Source organism: Lepidochelys olivacea (genome assembly GCF_965140295.1).
Source record: "Lepidochelys olivacea isolate rLepOli2 genome assembly, chromosome: 6".
NCBI lineage: Eukaryota > Metazoa > Chordata > Testudines > Cheloniidae > Lepidochelys > Lepidochelys olivacea.
This window is the reverse complement of record NC_140416.1, coordinates 25131553-25149904: the sequence shown is the minus strand read 5'-3', so window position 1 is coordinate 25149904 and position 18352 is coordinate 25131553. Positions and strand designations below refer to the sequence as shown.

General features: G+C 42.8%; 1 protein-coding gene across 4 annotated transcripts in view; it reads right to left on the bottom strand.

Moving 5' to 3' along the window:
- SERGEF (secretion regulating guanine nucleotide exchange factor) overlaps window positions 1-10908 on the bottom strand; it is a 422577-nt gene extending 411669 nt beyond the window's left edge. For all 4 annotated transcript variants that reach the window (XR_014711938.1, XM_084630056.1, XM_084630055.1 and 1 more), the window contains exons 1-4: window positions 10687-10908; window positions 3727-3865; window positions 2907-3062; window positions 2214-2308 (exon numbers count right to left, since the gene is read on the bottom strand). Coding sequence is in view for 3 of the 4 variants with exons in the window: in XM_084630056.1 (XP_084486182.1) it covers window positions 2214-2308; window positions 2907-3062; window positions 3727-3865; window positions 10687-10893 (597 nt within the window). In the remaining variant the exon portion in view is untranslated. The remainder of the gene's footprint in view (window positions 1-2213; window positions 2309-2906; window positions 3063-3726; window positions 3866-10686) is intronic.
- Between the last annotated feature and the right edge of the window lie 7444 nt (window positions 10909-18352).

The following is an 18352-nucleotide window of genomic DNA, read 5'->3' as shown; positions in this document are numbered from 1 at the left end:
TACACCTCTCAGAGGGAAACACATTTTACCAATGCAAATGCAAGAAAATGGTATCACATTTACAGACTATATGTCACAGAGTTCAGCACAAAGATATTTATTTTAGAATATATTTCAGTCTCATTTCAAAACAGCCTTGGGAATTTCTTAAGAAAACCAAACAAAGCTTCCAGAAGTGCAATAGTACAGCAGACCCTGTCTTTAGGTATGAACATTGAATTAAACTGTATTATAACACTTATGCACGAAGGGACCAAATTAAGGTTGCATGGGATGCCTTAATTCTGGCATTTCCTAATTTGAGGGCTTGATTTTGCAAACTTAACATTCTTTTAACATAGTTTTGTGGGTGTAATATTGATATAAAAGAAATGGCAGCGAACATGAGCATTTAATGTAACACAAGTAGTACTTACAAAACACCGCTCAAGTGGTTTATTAAATTAGTAATTGACAGATCTATACCAGCTGTGTAAAACCCCCACCAGAAAATACTGTAGATGCAGAATGAGCCTGCATTGTCAGGGTGGGAGACTATAATTATCAGTAGTAATGCAGCACCTTCCAAAGATGGTAGGTGATGTACAAAAATAAGGCCATGAGCCCAAGAGGCCTAGATAACTTTACAGGTCTTTCTCTCGTTTCTATAACCATGCTGACCCTGAATTTAAAAAAAGCAACAGACAGGTTTTGGCATTGGCAATGAGACTGGTAATCCTAACCAAACAACCAGAAAGGACTTTGTCGTTTCTGAAGCTTTACAGACCAGGAGTTCTCTCCAATACAACAGAAATGGGAATTTATTTGGAGAGGAGAGAGTTTCATTAATGTTCTAAAAATCGAAACCAAAGTGTAAATAGGGATTAATTAGAAGGAGAGAATAGTGCTGCCATGAGGAATTCATTCACACTGCTGGGTTCATAGCCAACAGTAGGAAAGCTGCTCTGAGGATACATAAGTCTCAGTAGCTATTTCTTATAAGACTTTTAAAGCAATTACTTCAGACACGGATTCTGATACCCTTATTCATGCTGAGTTGTGCCTTACCCCATAAGTACTCCCATTGACTGCAATGATGACTATCTGTGGAGTACGGTATTATTCAGCACAGGCTGGGGTTTAAGAGTCCGCCCCTCAGTGCTTATGAGTGCAAGAGACAGACCAATAAGAAATGGGTTTCCCTAATCTCCAAACATATTTCTTTTGAAATTGATATGGTTTGATAAACGTTTGGAGGTTAAATGAGGACAATACTAACGTATTTTTCACTTCGTTTAAAATTCTTTTTTTAGCTGCTGTTTAGAATGTCAAAGAACATGCACCTAAAATCCATAAAATTTTAATTTCCCCGCACACACACTAGTTTCTTATTGTAGGGATGATCAAAAGTGCTGATTTCTCACACTGATTTTTCTTATGAAAAATAAAATTTTAGGAATGGATTCTACAACCTTTGCTAAAAGATCTTTCCACATATTATGTTGCACTGCTAAGTTATAAATGAAGAAGCACAAAACCAAAGAATTGGCATTTATATAGCATGTGCCAGCAGAAGGAACTCAACTGAACAAAACCTTTCCTACAGTAGGCATCCCAAAACACAGCTGATTGCATTGAAATCAGCTGTGTTTTTTAACAAGTTCTCCTTTGATCCTTTGAATTTTTAAACATAAAGCCCTAAGAAACTAAATAAAGTTTAAGATCAGTGGAAATCCTTTCCTTCTTTCCTCAAATGTGTACTGAAACATTTCTAACACCTTATAAGCCCTGAGTCAGAGCCTCAGATGGGGAAAATCAACATAACTCCTTTGACTTCAGTCAGTTTACAACATCTGAGGATTTGGCCCATTGTTTGGTTGACCGTGGCTATTAAAATGTGTGTGGATGAAATTTTATGTCCTTTTCCAAAATGTACCATTTTCCTCTAGTAAAAGTTGGCACCTTCTTCATTTAAAACACACACACACCACCACACAGACCCTTAACTTCCTAAAGTGCTGACTTTCTAATGTCTATAGTATTCACTCTCTTAAAGTGCCTAATCCTGGCTATTTATCATTCACACAAGTAATTCTCTTCTCTTTAATGAGTCCAAGGGCTTGATCCAAAACTCACTGAACTCCATTGGAGTCTTTCCACTGATTTTAGTGATTTTGTCTGGGGCGCTGAAAACAGGACCAGATCTGTAGAGGACAACTTTGTTGAGTCTTTACCTCAATCTTTTGTGGAATCAAGCATCCTCCTGAAGTTTGAGGGACTCCTAGTTGTCCAAAAGAGTTAGACCCACAGGATAAAACTTGGCCATTTCCTGCAACGTAATACAGCCTTGTTGGAGCAGTGCAACTCATAACATTATACCTTAGGGTACATTTATGGTTATAAGCAAGATACCATAACACATCGTTAAAAGAACTATATGCCAGATACCACAGCACAGCATATAAAGAACTGAACGGTCCCTTTTCCAAAAGCTCAAGGGCTTGTAGTCTTATAAACCATATTCAGTAAAGGTCTAAAGATAACTGAAGAGTGAGTGTGCGGAACATTCAGCAATTCCACTTGCAAAGCAAATAGCATAAAACCTCTGAGCACTCAGGCTTTGTATAGACCATGGTACGACAGAGCTCTGTGCTTCTACTGTATGTCATAATATTTCTCCAGGCCCTAGTGGGAGACAGTATGGCCTAGTGCACAGAGCACTGGACTGGGAGACCTGAATTCAATTCCTGGCTCTGCTCCTGGCCTGATGGGTGACCTTGGGCAAGCCATTACACTGCCCTGAGTCTCAGTTTCCCCATCTGTAAAATGGAGATAATGATATTGACTTCTTTTGTAAAGCACTTTCAGGTATGCTGATGAAAGCACTATATAAGAGGTAGGTATTATTATTAGTGAGATGGACTTACCTGTAAGTATGATTGTAAAATCCCAACCACAGGCAACTTGTATCACACAAACACTAGACAGTGCAGTGCATGAAGTAAAACACAGGACATCCTCAGTGTGATTGAGTCCCAATTGCCCTCCTTTGTTTTGGCCACATACAAAGAGTTCTCCTGCACCTGCAAAATAAAACCACTGTCACAGTCATAACACAGGCAAAATAGAATCATACACACATTGTGATCCTGTGATAAATTAGCACTGCATGCATAGGCCTTGTCTTCTCAAGATAAAATTATATATCTTTAACGAATTAAAAATACACTTTTCTTTATTGTATAGACACAGCCATGGAGAATGTGACTGCCAAGAGAGATGATGCTAACATTAACATTGCTCCCCCTCAGTGTTTCAGAGGGAAGTCTTTCATCCCATTCACTTTCTCCTTCATAACCTTCCTATTTCCTAAGCAGCCATTATTTATGGTAGAACTTTCCAATCAGGGGTTTGGACACCACTTAAGGTAAAGTGAAATATCCTCTCTTCCCCCCAAAGTAATGAACCCTCTTGCATACTAAGCGGGTAGAACAGGCTAAGAAATAATTATCACATAATCATAAAATGACCATTAGAGGCAACTGAAATAATATAACTCCCCTTCAAAACAATTCAATTCATTGGCAGCAAATAACTTTTCCACTTTGCAATTACAGATTGGCACTTGCTAGAAACTGCAATCCACACTTAGGTGGCAGCACAGCGCTGGGAGAGGCCCAGCAAGAAGCTTCTCATTCAGAAACATGCCAGCCCTTGCATTACATATGTCATGTGAATGTCTGTTACCAGTAATAACTGCAGAGTGTCCTCCTCCTCCAGCAATGCTCTTAATGTTTTGATGTTTGCAGGAAAAATCTTTCAGAGACTGGGGCAACAGCACATCGTCTTTATGACCAAGGCCGAGCTGCCCATAGCTATTTGCACCCTTTAAACACATACAGAAAAATAAAAATATGAGAGAGCTTTATTGATAAAGCAATTTATTAGCCTTTAATTAGAAATGGGTTTATTTAGGGTTTGCAAAAACTCAACTTGTCCGTATTTTGTTATGCAGAACCTAGAACACAGACACCTTGGATCTTAGGCCCATTATATGCAAACCCTTTAAAAATTACTGAGCAGGCATCAGATAGTGCCAGTTCAACATGCCTCTGCCATTAAACAGCAGCCAATTTTATCCACTAGCGCTTAAGAATTCACAAGATTGCGGTGAAGCTGAAAGAGATGAATACTGCATGTATAATATCATACAGTTTAAGAGCTGTATTTTATTCAAAGAGCAGCAGGTCCATTTAAGCACTTTGCAAAGGTTGTTGGCACCTCCATCTTTAAATCTTGCACTCTTACATGAATTTTGTTGAGGAAATTTTAAAAAAAAAGGAGGGGAGTACTGATTACGAGTAAAGAGGTGGTATTACCACTGTACATACAGTATTTGTGAGACCATTCTGGAATATTCTGTCCGGTTCTGCTGTCCACTCTTTAAAAAGGACGTTGACAAATTGAAAAGGGTTCAGAAAAGACGTACAAGAAGGATTTTAGGTCTGGAAAACCTGCATTTACAGTGAGAGACTAAAGATCAATAGAGCCCTGCAAATCTGCAGCTATCCACTTTGTATCTGTGGATGGGGATATCCACAGACCATGTTTGCAGATCGCGGATGGATGCAGATCCAAATTTTATATCTAGAGCCCTGCAAATCTGCGGATATCTGCTTCATATCATGTTTGCGATTGCAGATCAGATGCAGATACAAATTTTGTATCCGCCCAGGGCTCTAACGATCGATCTATTTTCTTTATTCAAGACAGGGTTAAGAGGTGACTCGATCATAGTCTGTAAGTATCTACATGCATCCGATGAAGTGAGCTGTAGTTCACGAAAGCTTATGCTCTAATAAATTTGTTAGTCTCTAAGGTTACTCCTTTTCTTTTTACGGATACAGACTAACACGGCTGCTACTCTGATATATGGGGACAATATTTCTGAAGTAGAAGTTCTTTAATCTAGCAGACAAAGGCATAACACGATCCAATAGCTGGAAGGTAAAGCTACACAAATTCAGACTAAAATTTGCAAGATGCAATATTTTCACAGTAGTTACGTAACTGATGCAGGAATCATTTGGTGAAATTCTATGTCCTGCATCATTCAATTACATGATGGTCCCATCTGGTTTTAAAATATATTAGTTTAATTTTTCTCTACTGTAGCCCGAAATATTATTAGAAGCAGATTATAATTTCCTAAGAATATTTGCACTGTAAACTAGAAGCCTGAGTGAGCAAATGGATTGAGACAAAGTGGCAATTGTTGTATTGCGCATAATATTTAGAAGATGCATGGCAATGCCTACAGTATGCATGTAAAACTGTAGCAGATACACATACAACCTGTTATAAACCACAAACATATGGATTAAAGTTACTATGTAAAAGTGTAAGAGACTGCATTAATAAACTACTAGGTATTAAAGAATATAAAAATGTGAAGTGCCTAACTGCTGGCATACAAATGCAGGATTCTCCATAACTAGCACTCATATAAAAAATATTTGCAATTGTGATCAATACAGAATACATATTTATCACAGCAATCACTACATCTGCCATGATGTATCTTAAGCAAGGGAACGCCTGTTTTTAGAGAAATATCGTAGGTAATGCAGAATGTTTTACTGTACAGTATAGGGACTGATTTTCAGAGCTGCTGAGCAAGGTTTATACTACATTTTAAATCATGGGAAAGTTTCAGTTCACAACTTGAGATGCAGAAAAATAAGGCAGTCAGCATCACTGATGCAGTCCATAAAGCTGTGGGCAGTCAATTAAGTACTTATGTTGCCCTCAATACCATAGTTACTGAGCGCCTCACTCCCCTTCCTGAATTTTAGTCTCACATCATCCCTGTCAGGTAAAAAGTATTATCCCCATTTTACAAATGCAGAACTGAGGCAAAAAACAGATTAAGTGATCTGCTCAAGATCACACGACAAGTCTGCGGCTAAGCCAGAAACTGAATCTAGGTCTCCTGAGTCCCAGTCCAGTGCTCCAGCCATTACTAAACCATCCTTCCCACCATGCAGTGTCAAATCAATTCCAGTGCAGCTTCTCATTCAAACAACATGGACTGCCATAAGGAAAACTATGAATGGTCTGCACTGTGATACCATACATAGTATAAATGGCCACCGCTCTCACTAATTTACCAAATAAGTCCCTAAGCAGAGACCGACTGTGAACATCTGGCTGATTATTTTAAAAAACAGCTATCCTATTTCTCTATGCCAAAATTTGCTTATTTTTTGCATGCATCTGTTTCCTTATCATACAAACCCTCAAACCACAGAGTGATACAAATGGCATAAGCTGTGTTCTTTTTATGGAGCCCTGGGCTTGTCAAATATTCCACAGAAAAGCTGTTGAATATTTTCAAATTCCTTTTTATAATTATACAAATAAAATGTATCCCTGGCTAACTAAGAAAATTTGGCAAGATAATTTGAGGCACTTTGAGCCAAATTCACTACTGATGTATGCTAGCATAACTACGATGCTATTCATCGAATTGTGCCTCAAACATATCAGTGCTGAATTTAGCCCAGTGTGCCTACAACTAAAGAATGTGTAAGGCTTGTTAGTGTTAAAATTATGCATGCAGTAATTATGCTAATAAATGTAACCGCCCTCCACAAAGTTTTCATTAATGTACATGCTCTCTCAGCATAATACCCACACAATGAGGTAAGAAGCACATGCTGTCTCATTTGGAAGTTGGAAGTGGTGAAATGGAAACACTTGTCTCTCATTAGTCAGCTCTTTCAACTCAGACAGGGCATAAAGAAAAGCTACTGGTATATTTATAAGCTAAAACCAAGCCAGCTAAATAAATAGCACGAAGTAATCACCAAAAATAAAATATGGGAAGTCTTAAAATGTCTTTGAGGATTCTCAGCAGCATGAGTTGATAGTCAGATCAGCCAGACTCATGGACTGCTATCAACATCAGTGCCAACAGCACATTTCCTTGCCTTCCACAACATTTTTAGCAAACACCTGGTCCTGGGTGGTGTTGACCTCAGCCCAAAATTACTGCCCCCAAGCAGAAATTAATCATTATGATTTTTCACTGGCCCTTTTCCACCTCAAATCCCCTGCCTCATCTGGGTTCCTTCTCTCTCCCACACAGGTTATGGAGCACCTGATCTCTCTTAAAGAGAGATGGTATCAATAAGAAATTAATGTAGCAAATTTTAAGACTGTATCACAAAAGGGCACTTGGATGGAGAGGTCAAAGTTCATTTTAGGGATTTGGGCTGCACTCCATGGCCTACAATGAATGTGTGCATTACATTTCAAGATTCCAGCTCAACAGGAAGCTAGAAATTGGTGTTAATCACTCCATTATAAATAGTACATATAATATCAGATGGTTTGGGGATTTATCACTGCTCACTAATTGCACAACTCTTCTTGGAAGGAAACTCATATACACACTGCAAAGAGTATAGCACAATTAGATGATGAAAATAAAAGGGCAAGGTGAGATGGTAGGAAGAGAGAAGATGGATACCTTTGGCAGTTAGCAGCCTTCAGAATGGGGGGGAAAGGTTTCCAGTTGCCTGAGGTGCATATCTCCACTTACTCTTGCAAATTTGTATGATGACTATTTTTGACCAATATGGCTACTGCACACCAGAGTTTGTGGATGAGTATCGGAGCAGGTAGGGCCAACTATAGCTATCCACACCATGCCTCCGCTGTCCCTTTATGCACCACAGCTGAAATCCTGGTCCCATTGAAGTCAATGGCAAAACTCCTCTTGACTTCAAAGGGGGAAACTTTCAGAGGAATTGGTGTCCACGAACCATGCAGATATTTGAGCAGAATGCAGACTGACAATCAGCAGCTATCATCTTTTTGCAAATGGGTTGTGGCATGCATAGCCCATTGGCTCCCTCTTCCACGGTGTAAAGGCCAAAGGCACAATCCGCTACTAATGGATTATTTTTGTTGGATACCACCAGGTGACTATTATCATATGACACATTGCAACGATGCACTGGAGAGAGTACATTTTCAGGTGTCCATTCCCAGAAACCTTTAAATAGGGTTCTGAACAGACATGCCAAATCCATGAAAAAAAAAAAAACACAGAAATTGGGCTTGTTTTTGGCTTAACTGGCTTGTGAGTCACTTGTTAGCTAGTTTTTGGCTTGTGGCTTGTTGTTTCTTTTTTTTTTTTTATCAGCTCCCAGCAAGTGGGGGCAAAGGGGGGAGAGAGTTGGGGTGCACGGCGGGCCCACCCCAGTCCCAGACTGCACCCATGGTGGATCTAGTCACATAGAGCGTTGGGGTTCTTAGGGATTGGCTTGTTTTGGCCTTGTTTTGAAATGGGATTAGCTTGATTTTTTTGGCTTATTGTGAAAGTCAGGGTGCTTACTTACCACGTAAAAGTTGGCAACTGTGGTTCTGAGCAGCAACCCCAATTTGGCCTTGAGTTGGTTAATTTCACTCTGTTAATGCTTAGCAAAGCTATAAAGTAGCAGAGCTGGCATAGGAGTGTCAGCAGTCTCCGGCAGACATCACATTCAGCTTACATTTATACAGTGATCTTCACAACAATAAGAAACAGAAATTTGATGTCTTTTTTAAATAAAAGCTTAAATTCTGCAGACACTGGTGGCATAAGACCGCACACTTGCCAGAGCAAACTCCTCTCTCAAACTCCTAGGAAGGATTTCTTTTCAAAAACTTTGGACAGTAGCAGTTCTCAAAATACACACAGCTGCTGAAATTCTGACTGCTGGGGGGGGGGGCAGGGAAGGCATAATATAGAATCTTTCAGAAAATATATTTTATTTCTGAACTTTTTCAGATGGGATCAGAAAAGGGAGGATCACAAAGATAAACATTAAAAAGGAAGCATAGAAGCACACAATCTGTTCTATGCGAAGATTAACAAGGTAGCTTCAGAAACAGAGAACTTAATACAACCATTACAGCCTTTTACTATTTATTTTTAGCACTTTTATTCAGTGTGGTATGTTTGTATAAGGGGATGTTTTGCTAGCACTCAACCGTACAAATGGCAATGCCCATAATGTGTGCCCTAGAATTGCATCAGGAGTCGCAAAGGCAAACCCACAGAGTTCAACAATGCAACGCATAGCCATACTCACATTTAATGCAGGCAGCCTGAGGAGACCACTGGACCCAGTGTGCAATGTTCCCACTTGTTATAAATCTAGGCCTTGACCCTGCAATTGTGCACACGGGTGAACTGCTGTCCTTGCAAGGAGCCCTATCATAGGGGCTGGAACTAGGGGTGCTGCTGCACCCACTGGCTTGAAGTAGTAACAACCCCCCAAATACATGGTTTCTGCCTTCAGCACCCCTACTGCAAAAACAGTTTCAGCACCAGTGAGCCCCACTGATTTCACTTGGGCAGCAGCCTGCCCATGCACAAGGAGTGGCAGGCTGTGTCCACGCTATGCCCTGTAATCTTCTTGCATAATCTCTCTAGATCAGTGGTTCCCAAACTGGGGATCGTGAACCCCCGGAGGTTTGCAAAACGTTACAGGGGGTTCGCCAGAAAAATTTCATGAATGGTGGCCAGAGGTCCCCAGCCATTGGAGGCAGCAGGTGGGACCTGGTTGCAGGGCAGACAGCCCGAGCCCCAGGGAGAGTGGGGAAGGGCAGTTGGGGCTGGCAGCCTGAGCCCTGCCCCTGTGAGTGGGGGAGCCGGCCGCCCGAACCCCAGCGAGAGCGGGGCCGGGCAGTTGGGGCTGGCAGCCCAAACCCCGGCGGTCAGCGGGACCTGCAGCCCGAGCTCAGTTGACCGAGTCAGTCAACAGGGTCCAGCAGCAGAAGCCCCATGGAGTGCAGAGAAAATTTAAACTTAAACCCCTGGAACATTTTTAGGAGGGGGTTCATGAGATTTCACAATTTAGTGAAAGGGGTTCGCAGGCTGTTAAAGTTTGGGAACCACTGCTCTATATTAAACACAACAGTGGCTGCAATCTGCTCAGTCTACTTTATGCAAGACAAAAAGAAGTACTTGTGGCACCTTAGAGACTAACCAATTTATTTGAGCATAAGCTTCATCGGACGTAGCTCACAAAAGCTTGCGCTCAAATAAATTGGTTAGTCTCTAAGGTGCCACAAGTCCTCCGTTTCCTGTTGCGAATACAGACTAACAGGGCTGCTACTCTGAAACCTGTCTTTATGCAAGACAGGGGCAGCTCAAAGGACTCCTGGAAAGTTCGCAGTTTTCCCCAGCCCTGGGTGCGCGGCTAGCCCCCTCTCCACCACAGCCCCCTCTCCACCACAGCCCCCGACTCGAACGAATGGTGCAGGGGTCCCACCCCGGCCTGTGAGGGCCACGCCTGGGGCTTCGTGAGGGGGACCCGTCATCCCGCCGGCAAAAGGCTCCAGAAATCACGGCCAAGGGGCATCTGCACGCGGCACAGCACGCAGCCCCCTGCAGGCACAGAGGGCTACAGTCCGGCTCCTACTGGTGCGGGGGTCGGTCTTTGCTCTTGCAAAGGAGCCATAATTTTGTTTTAGGGAAGGGGAAATTGCTGGGGCAGGTACAAGGGCCGGGGGGTGAGAGAGAATGGGAGGAAAATACCTCCCCGGCCTCTGTTTCGTCTCTCCCTTTTCCCTGCACAGGCAGCAAAGCAGCCCCCGGCAGTAGCCTCCCCTCCTCCGCTCAGGGCGCCTGCCCTGGAGGCACCGACCTACCCAAGCAAACAGCGCCCGCGCCGCCTCCATGGGCCAACCCGGCGACCCCGCGCAGCCCGGCCCCTTCCCGCCTGAAGCCCCGCCTGCGCCGGGGCAGCGCTCGGGTGGAGAGGACGGGGCGGGGAGCTCGGCTGGGCTACAGGTAGCCGAGCGCTCGCTGCTTCTTTTCACCCAGGGCCACGCGTGCTGTGCGCGGCGCCTTGTCATTTCCGGAGCCAGCCTTCTCCGGGCAGGCCCGAGCTCTCCCCCGGGGGGACTTTTCCCCTCACGCACACATAGATCCGTCACGCTGCAGCTAGAGACAAGGAGCCGCTTCACGGCCCAGCTCCCATTCCTGCCCTGAGGCCTCTGGCGTCTGGGCACTGCCTGCAGCCAGCAGGAGCGTCGGTGCTCCTGTCATTCAAGACTGCGACAGAAAAACTTCAAAAACGGACTCCAACCAGAAGCTGCTAAGTTGGAATTAATTTGCAAACTGGACTCCATTACATTAGGCTTGAATAAAGACTGGGAGTGGATGTGGCATTACGCAAAGTAAAACTATTTCCATTGCATCCGATGAAGTGAGCTGTAGCTCAGGAAGGCTCATGCTCAAATAAATTGGTTCATCTCTAAGGTGCCACAAGTCCTCCTTTTCTATTTCCCGGTGTTTATCTCCCTTCCCCCCCCCCCCCAACTGTTCCCTACGCCTTCTCGTCAACTGCTGGAAATGGCCCACCTTGATTATCACTACAAAAGGTCCCCCCCCCCCCCCTGGTAGTAGCTCACATTACCTGATCACTCTCACATTGTAGGGAGAGCTGTTGCTTTGGATGAGCTATTACCAGCAGGAGAGTGAGTTTGTGTGTGTGGTTTTTGGAGGGGGGTGAGGGGGTGAGAAAACCTGGATTTGTGCTGGAAATGGCCCACTTTGATTATCATACACATTTTAAAGAGAATGGTCACTTTGGATGGGCTATTACCAGCAGGAGAGTGAGTTTGTGTGGGGCGGGGGCGGACAGAGGGTGAGAAAACCTGGATTTGTGCTGGAAATGGCCCAACTTGATGAACACTTTAGATAAGCTATTACCAGCAGGAGAGTGGGGTGGGAGGAGGTATTGTTTCATGGTCTCTGTGTATATAATGTCTTCTGCAGTTTCCACAGTATGCATCCGATGAAGTGAGCTGTAGCTCACGAAAGCTCATGCTCAAATAAATTGGTTAGTCTCTAAGGTGCCACAAGTACTCCTTTTCTTTTTGCGAATACAGACTAACATGGCTGTTACTCTGAATCCTTTTCTTTTCTCCTTACAGTTTGTATGGTAACACCCATTGTTTCATGTTCTCTGTGTACATAAAATCTCCCCATTGTATTTTCCACTGAATGCATCCAGTGAAGTGAGCTGTAGCTCACGAAAGCTTATGCTCAAATAAATTTGTTAGTCTCCAAGGTGCCACAAGTACTCCTTTTCTTTTTGCGGATACAGACTAACAGGGCGGCTACTCTGAAAACGTAAGGTGTATGCTCAGGGCCTCTGACTGCAGGAGACACAGACAACCTTCCATTTGGCCTTTCCTACCTTTCAGATGCTTACCTTCAATCTTCATAATGTTCTTCAAACATGGGGGGGGGTTAAATCATATAAATGTGATTTACAAAAAAAAATAAAAATTAAAGACCGTTATGGTGGTTTATTTAGCTAGATCTAGAAATAGCAGTCGCATTGTCTTTCCTGTTGTGGTTTTTGCAAGATAGGATAGTAGTTGGTATTTTAACACTTGCCCACAATTTTGTATTAGCTATTTTGATATTACACTTGCAAACTGCCAAATGGCTAATAGATTATAAGCTCTTTGGAACAGGGTCTGCCCTTTTGTTATATGTGTGTACAGTGCCTAACACAAGCAGGGCCCTGATCCTACCATACAAGTAAATCATCATTTGTCACCCACAAATTAATACCATATTGAGAGATTATATGCTTTGTTCTCTGTGGTATTTTATGTGAACTGTTGTTGTGGTATAGTCCAAATTTTAAAAAATCCAGAATTATGCTAAACCTTTTGTTATTATTTAAATATTCTTGACTATGACATCCCAGTATGGTGTCAATTATTTAATCCCATATTCAGCTTCATCTGTTTGTTGTACTGTCTCAGACTTCAGTTTATATACAGAGGACCAAATTCCTGCTCATGTCTGGATTTATGCCCCCAAATAAACACAAGTTTATTATGCTCTTGTGGCTATTTTGAACTATATTTTGGCTGCCCTGCACAGAAATCCGTGCAGATTATACCTGCCAGAGGCAAACAGAGGGTCTGTCGTGTCTCTCAAGACTAGAGGGGCTGAACTAAAAAACAGAATATGTTCACCAACTATTAAACCCTGCCCCAGCATAATGTGCAGAGAGTCAGCCTGATGGTTTTAGGGAAGCCAAGACAAAGATGCATCCTAAGGTAGCCCTCTTGTGTGTGTGTGTGGGCCCATAATAATAGTGGTAATAATGTGTTTGTGATAACAATATCAAACTCTATATTAATAAGCAGGAATGTAGGTAACTACCACATTTGTGACCTTAAAAATCCTTGGCTTCAAAATTTAAAATGGTGACTAAACTGGGCGATTCCCATTTACTAGGAAGCTTGTGCAGTCACAGTGGGGAGAAATTCACCTCAGTGAAGGTGGGGCAGAACTAGGCCTAGGTACGATTTAAATCGCAATTATGACACCAGTACAGCGTTTAAGTGAGATTTGTGCAATGCATAGGCAGAGGGTGAATTTTATTCAATATGAGATAAAACAAGCATGTACAGCATATTCATTCAAGAGTTACCAATTGGTGCAGATTATTTTGCGGTACTGCTCCCATTGAAGCCAATGGCAAAACTGCTATTACTGTCAAAGGGACCTGGATCTGGCCCATACCTAAAGCATGTTTCTTGCTTAGAAATATTTGCTATTTTATTTACCTATTTGTGGCAGCATCAAGCAGTGACATTTCTTGGATTCATGGGCACCAAGACTAAAAGACAATGTGAAGTATCTCAGGAACAGCATGTTAGCACCAGTCTATCGAGGTAAAAGAGAAGAGCACTTAGTGTAGTCATTTACACCTGTGTAAAATGCTGCCAGACTAGTTTGGTAGGGTTTTTTTACATTCATTTTTCCCAGGTATAACTAGCTATACAAATTATAAAGCTTTAGAGAATCAGATGCCTTTGTGTGTAAGGGGTCTGATTTTGTCCCAATTAAAGCTAGTGGCAAACCCTGCATGAGTATTATTTCTATTCCAGTGGCACACTGTGACATTCTGTACCTTGGGGGAGCGTGCTGTAACCCCCATATTCCTCATTTTCATACAATCTTGATCTTACATATAAAGCATGCCTTGTAAGGTATCAGGGGAAATATTATGATCTGCTGAAAGTCATTTCTCTATCCGTATATGTGTATCATTCAGGACTGGCCTTACCATGAGGCGAACTGAGGTGGTTGCCTCAGGTGTCAGACTGAGGGAGGGACGCCACTAGAACCCAGAGTGTAGACAATTGTATCTGCTGCTGGGGCATATGTATTCTCGCTGCTCTAGCTGCACAGAGATGGTGAAGTGCTGGGCTGGAGGAAGAAGGGCACAAGAGACGTAACAGGCAGGCAGGAGAAAAGGTGAGAGGGAATAACAGAAAGCAGCAGGAGCTGCAGGGGGAGAGAGAGGAGGAGGAGCCTCCTTTGAGCATAAGCATCCGATGAAGTGAGCTCACAAAAGCTTATGCTCAAATAAATTTGTTAGTCTCTAAGGTGCCACAAGTACTCCTCATTCTTTTTGCAGATACAGACTAACATGGCTGCTACTCTGAAATTAGGGAGCTTCCTTTTTTTGCTGCTTCCCTGAACCCACTTGAGGAGAACAGGCAGTCAGCTGAAGTAGTAGGAGCCAGTTAGGCCCTTAAGACGTTGATATCTTCCTTCATCCAGGCCCTGCTACCAGCCTGCTTATTTGTCCCCTTCACTTGAGTGTTGAGAGCCACTGTAGCTGGCACAGAACAGCAGTAATGCATGAAAGAAGAAAACGCCCCTCTGGGGCAGCATTCAGAAAAAGAAAGCAAGCAAAGGAAGCTTTTCTATCCAAGCAGGAGGGAGCTCTCCTGAGGTACATAGACACAAATGTTCACGGTGAGCCTTCCGGCCCCAGTGAGGATGTGAGTGGTGAGGAGATGCCTGATCTTCCAGTTAGTCAGAGTGCAGGTGACCTGGCAGCTACTGCAGCATCCATATCTCCATCTTAAATGGATGTAACCATGCACATTCCTGAAGAAAAGTGTAGATCAGAGAAGAGTGTGGTGGAAGCGCAAGAAACAGCTGCTGCTGAGCTTAGTTCCTTAAGTCTAGATGATCCAGAACTGTGGACCCACTTGAGCAGTAGCCTGAGGGACTTCCTTGTAGTGCATGGGCCACAGCAAGTGAAAAACTTCATGTTCCCCAAAGACAATGAAAATAGAAGTTTCCATCCAACACATTACTAGCGTGAAATCCCCAATGGTGACAAAGTGGAGAGGCCATGGCTTATGTACTCAAAAACCCAGAAGCTGCATCCTGTTTTTGTTGCAGATTCTTCCAGTCTAATGTTCCAGCCACATTGGGTTCTACAGGAACAAAGGACTGGAAAAATCTGGCTAGAAATGTGTCATGCCATGAGAAGGCAGCAAATCACCAGAGAGCATTCCATAGGTGGAAAGAGCTTGAGATGAGACTAAAGGTTAAAGGCCACCAAAGATGATCAGCATCAAGAGACAATTGCATCAGAGTCTCTTTACTGGCAAAATGTTCTGAAAAGGCTCATTGCCATTGTGAGAGTGCTTGCTACCCAAAACCTAGCACTGCATGGCACTTCAGATAAGCTCTATGTGCCAAACAATGGAAACTTCCTTAAAATTGTGGAGCTGATGGCTGAGTTTGATGCTGTATTCCAGCACCTAAGAAGAGTCACCCCCCAAGAAATGTACACACACCACTACGTTGGAAAAACAATTCAAAATGAGATCATACAGTTACTGGCAACAAAAGTCAAACAGAAGATTGTTGCAGATCTGAAGTCAGCAAGATATTACTCTGTTATTCTGGACTGCACTCCTGACATCAGCCATACGCAACAAATGACTTTATTGGTGCGTTTTGTAACAGAACCTAGTGAAAATGTCCCTGCAATTGTGACTGTCAGAGCATTTTCTAGAATTTATTGACACTGATACTACAGGAGCTGGTATGACAAATGTGCTTCTTGAAAAGCTGGAAGATACGGGAATTGTGATAGCTGACATGAGATGTCAGGGCTACGATAATGGTGCCAACATGAGAGGAAAGAACAGAGGAGTGCAGACATGGATCCCAGAGTTAAACCTTCAAGCTTTTTTTGTCCCATACAGTTCTCATTCATTGAACTTGGTGGTCAGTGATGCAGCATCAGCTTCTAGTGAGGCTGCTGAAATTTTTAATGTAATTCAAAGCATCTTTGTATTTTTTTCTACATCAACTCATCGATGGCAAATTTTGAAGCAACATCTGGGCACATCCTCTCTGACACTGAAACCATTGAGTGCCACATGATGGGAAAGTCAAGTGGAGGCGATAAAGTCTATCACACAGCAAATTGGGAAGATAGATGATGCCATAGTTGCCCTTATGGAGGATAATGCTATGACAGGAACTGTTTGTGGGAGAACAGTGGCATTGGGAAATGGAATCACCAGAAACATACATAACTTCAAATTTCTGTGTGGCTTAGTGTTGTGGCATGACATACTATTTGAAGTAAATGTTGTAAGCAAGAGACTCCAAGGTATTGACCTTGATATATCTGGAGTAATGGAACAACTGGACAAAGCAAAGTCATACCTACAGTCTTACCAGTCAGATGAGGTATTTCAAAACGTTCTGAAAAGTGCACAGAAGTTGGCAGAGGAACTTCACACTGAAGCTATTTTCCCACCCATTCAAGTCTACAAGAGTCACCGAAGAAGATGACATATTGATTACGAGGCACTGGATAATCCCATAAGAGACCCCAAGCAACAATTCAAAGTTGAATTCTTTAACCAGGTGCTAGATTGTGCAATACAGTCAGTTGAAGCATGTTTCATGCAGCTCAAGGAACACAACAGCATATTTGGGATGTTGTAAGATATTCCAGAACTCCTCACTGTACCTGAAGAAGACCTACACCAGCAATGCAGGGCACTAGAGACAGTGACACATGATGACATGCGCGATATTGATGTGAGTGATTTAGGTAATGAACTGAAAGCCCTTTCAAGATACATTTCAGCAGGATCAACTCCAAAGGCTGTTCTGGAATATATGTGCACAAATAAGATGACCACCCTCTTTCCAAAAGCTTTTGTTGCCCTGCGCATACTTCTAACACTTCCTGTAACAGCTGGCAGTGGAGAACGCAGCTTCTCCAAGCTGAAGTTAATAAAAACACATCTACGATCCACAATGACACAGGAGAGGCTGGTTGGCCTTGTAACCATCTCAGTAGAGCATGAGCTGACCCAGACTGTGGACCTTCAGCAGGAAGCAGTTCAAATCTTTGCAACCAAGAAGGCATGGAAAGCACCACTTTGATTATTCAAACAGATAAAAATGCCAGTGTTTACTATGCAGACAAGAAAAGTTAACTTTCAAACGCCTGAACAGCAAATGTGTTACTTAAAATTTTTGAACAAGGCATTTTAAGTTGTTAGTTCTCCTTTATTGGGGTAAGTAGCAGAGCAGTACTATGAAAGGAGTAGAACAAGAAGAAGGCAGAATTGAGAACTTTCAAAGTTTTGGCCCAAGCGAGGGGTCATGGGGGCATCATTTGAGTTCCCCGCCTCAAGTGCCAAAATGTTGTGGGCCGGCCCTGATATCATTAATTCATATGAAGTTATGAGAACTCTGTAGTATGGTTGTCACTAAAACATGCTATAAGTTGGGGAAATCAGCCAGATATTAGCTCCCAAGAGGCAACAGCAAGGAAAGTAACCAACGCCATGTCAAACAACCCATCAACAGCCATTGTCCAGCAAAGGAGCTACAATGCAATGACTCACCTCCATGAGGCCACACCATTCCCATAGGGGAATTACTTAACCTTGCTTGGAGGGACTCAGTAATGCTCACCTGACTCTGAGGGGGAGGAAAGGACATGATAAAAGGGAGACGTTTGCCATGCTCTTCCTCCTTCATCTACAGACACCACCAGCAGCAAGCAACTGAAGCTCTGATCGAAGGGGAGAGCCTGGCTGAAGAGCAGCCAGCCTGTGGTGAGAAGCATCTAAGATTGTAAGGACATTGAAAGTGTTGAGATCAGCTTAGAATGCTTTTTGCTTTTATTTCATTTGACCAAATCTGACTTAAGTGATTATAAGTCAGAGCATAACATCTATCTTTATAGTTAATTTGTTTGTTTATTCTACCTGAAGCAGTGTGTTTGGTTTGAAGTGTGTCAGAGGCTCCCCTTGGGATAACAAGCCTGGTACTTATCGATTTCTTTGTTAAATTGATGAACTCATATAAGATTGCAGCTTCCAGCAGGCATAACTGAACACTGCAAGATGGAGGTTCCTAGGGTTGTGTCTGGAACCGGAGATATTGGCTAGTGTCATTCGGTTGCAAGTAGCTGGGGTCAACTTACACGCCAGAGGCTCT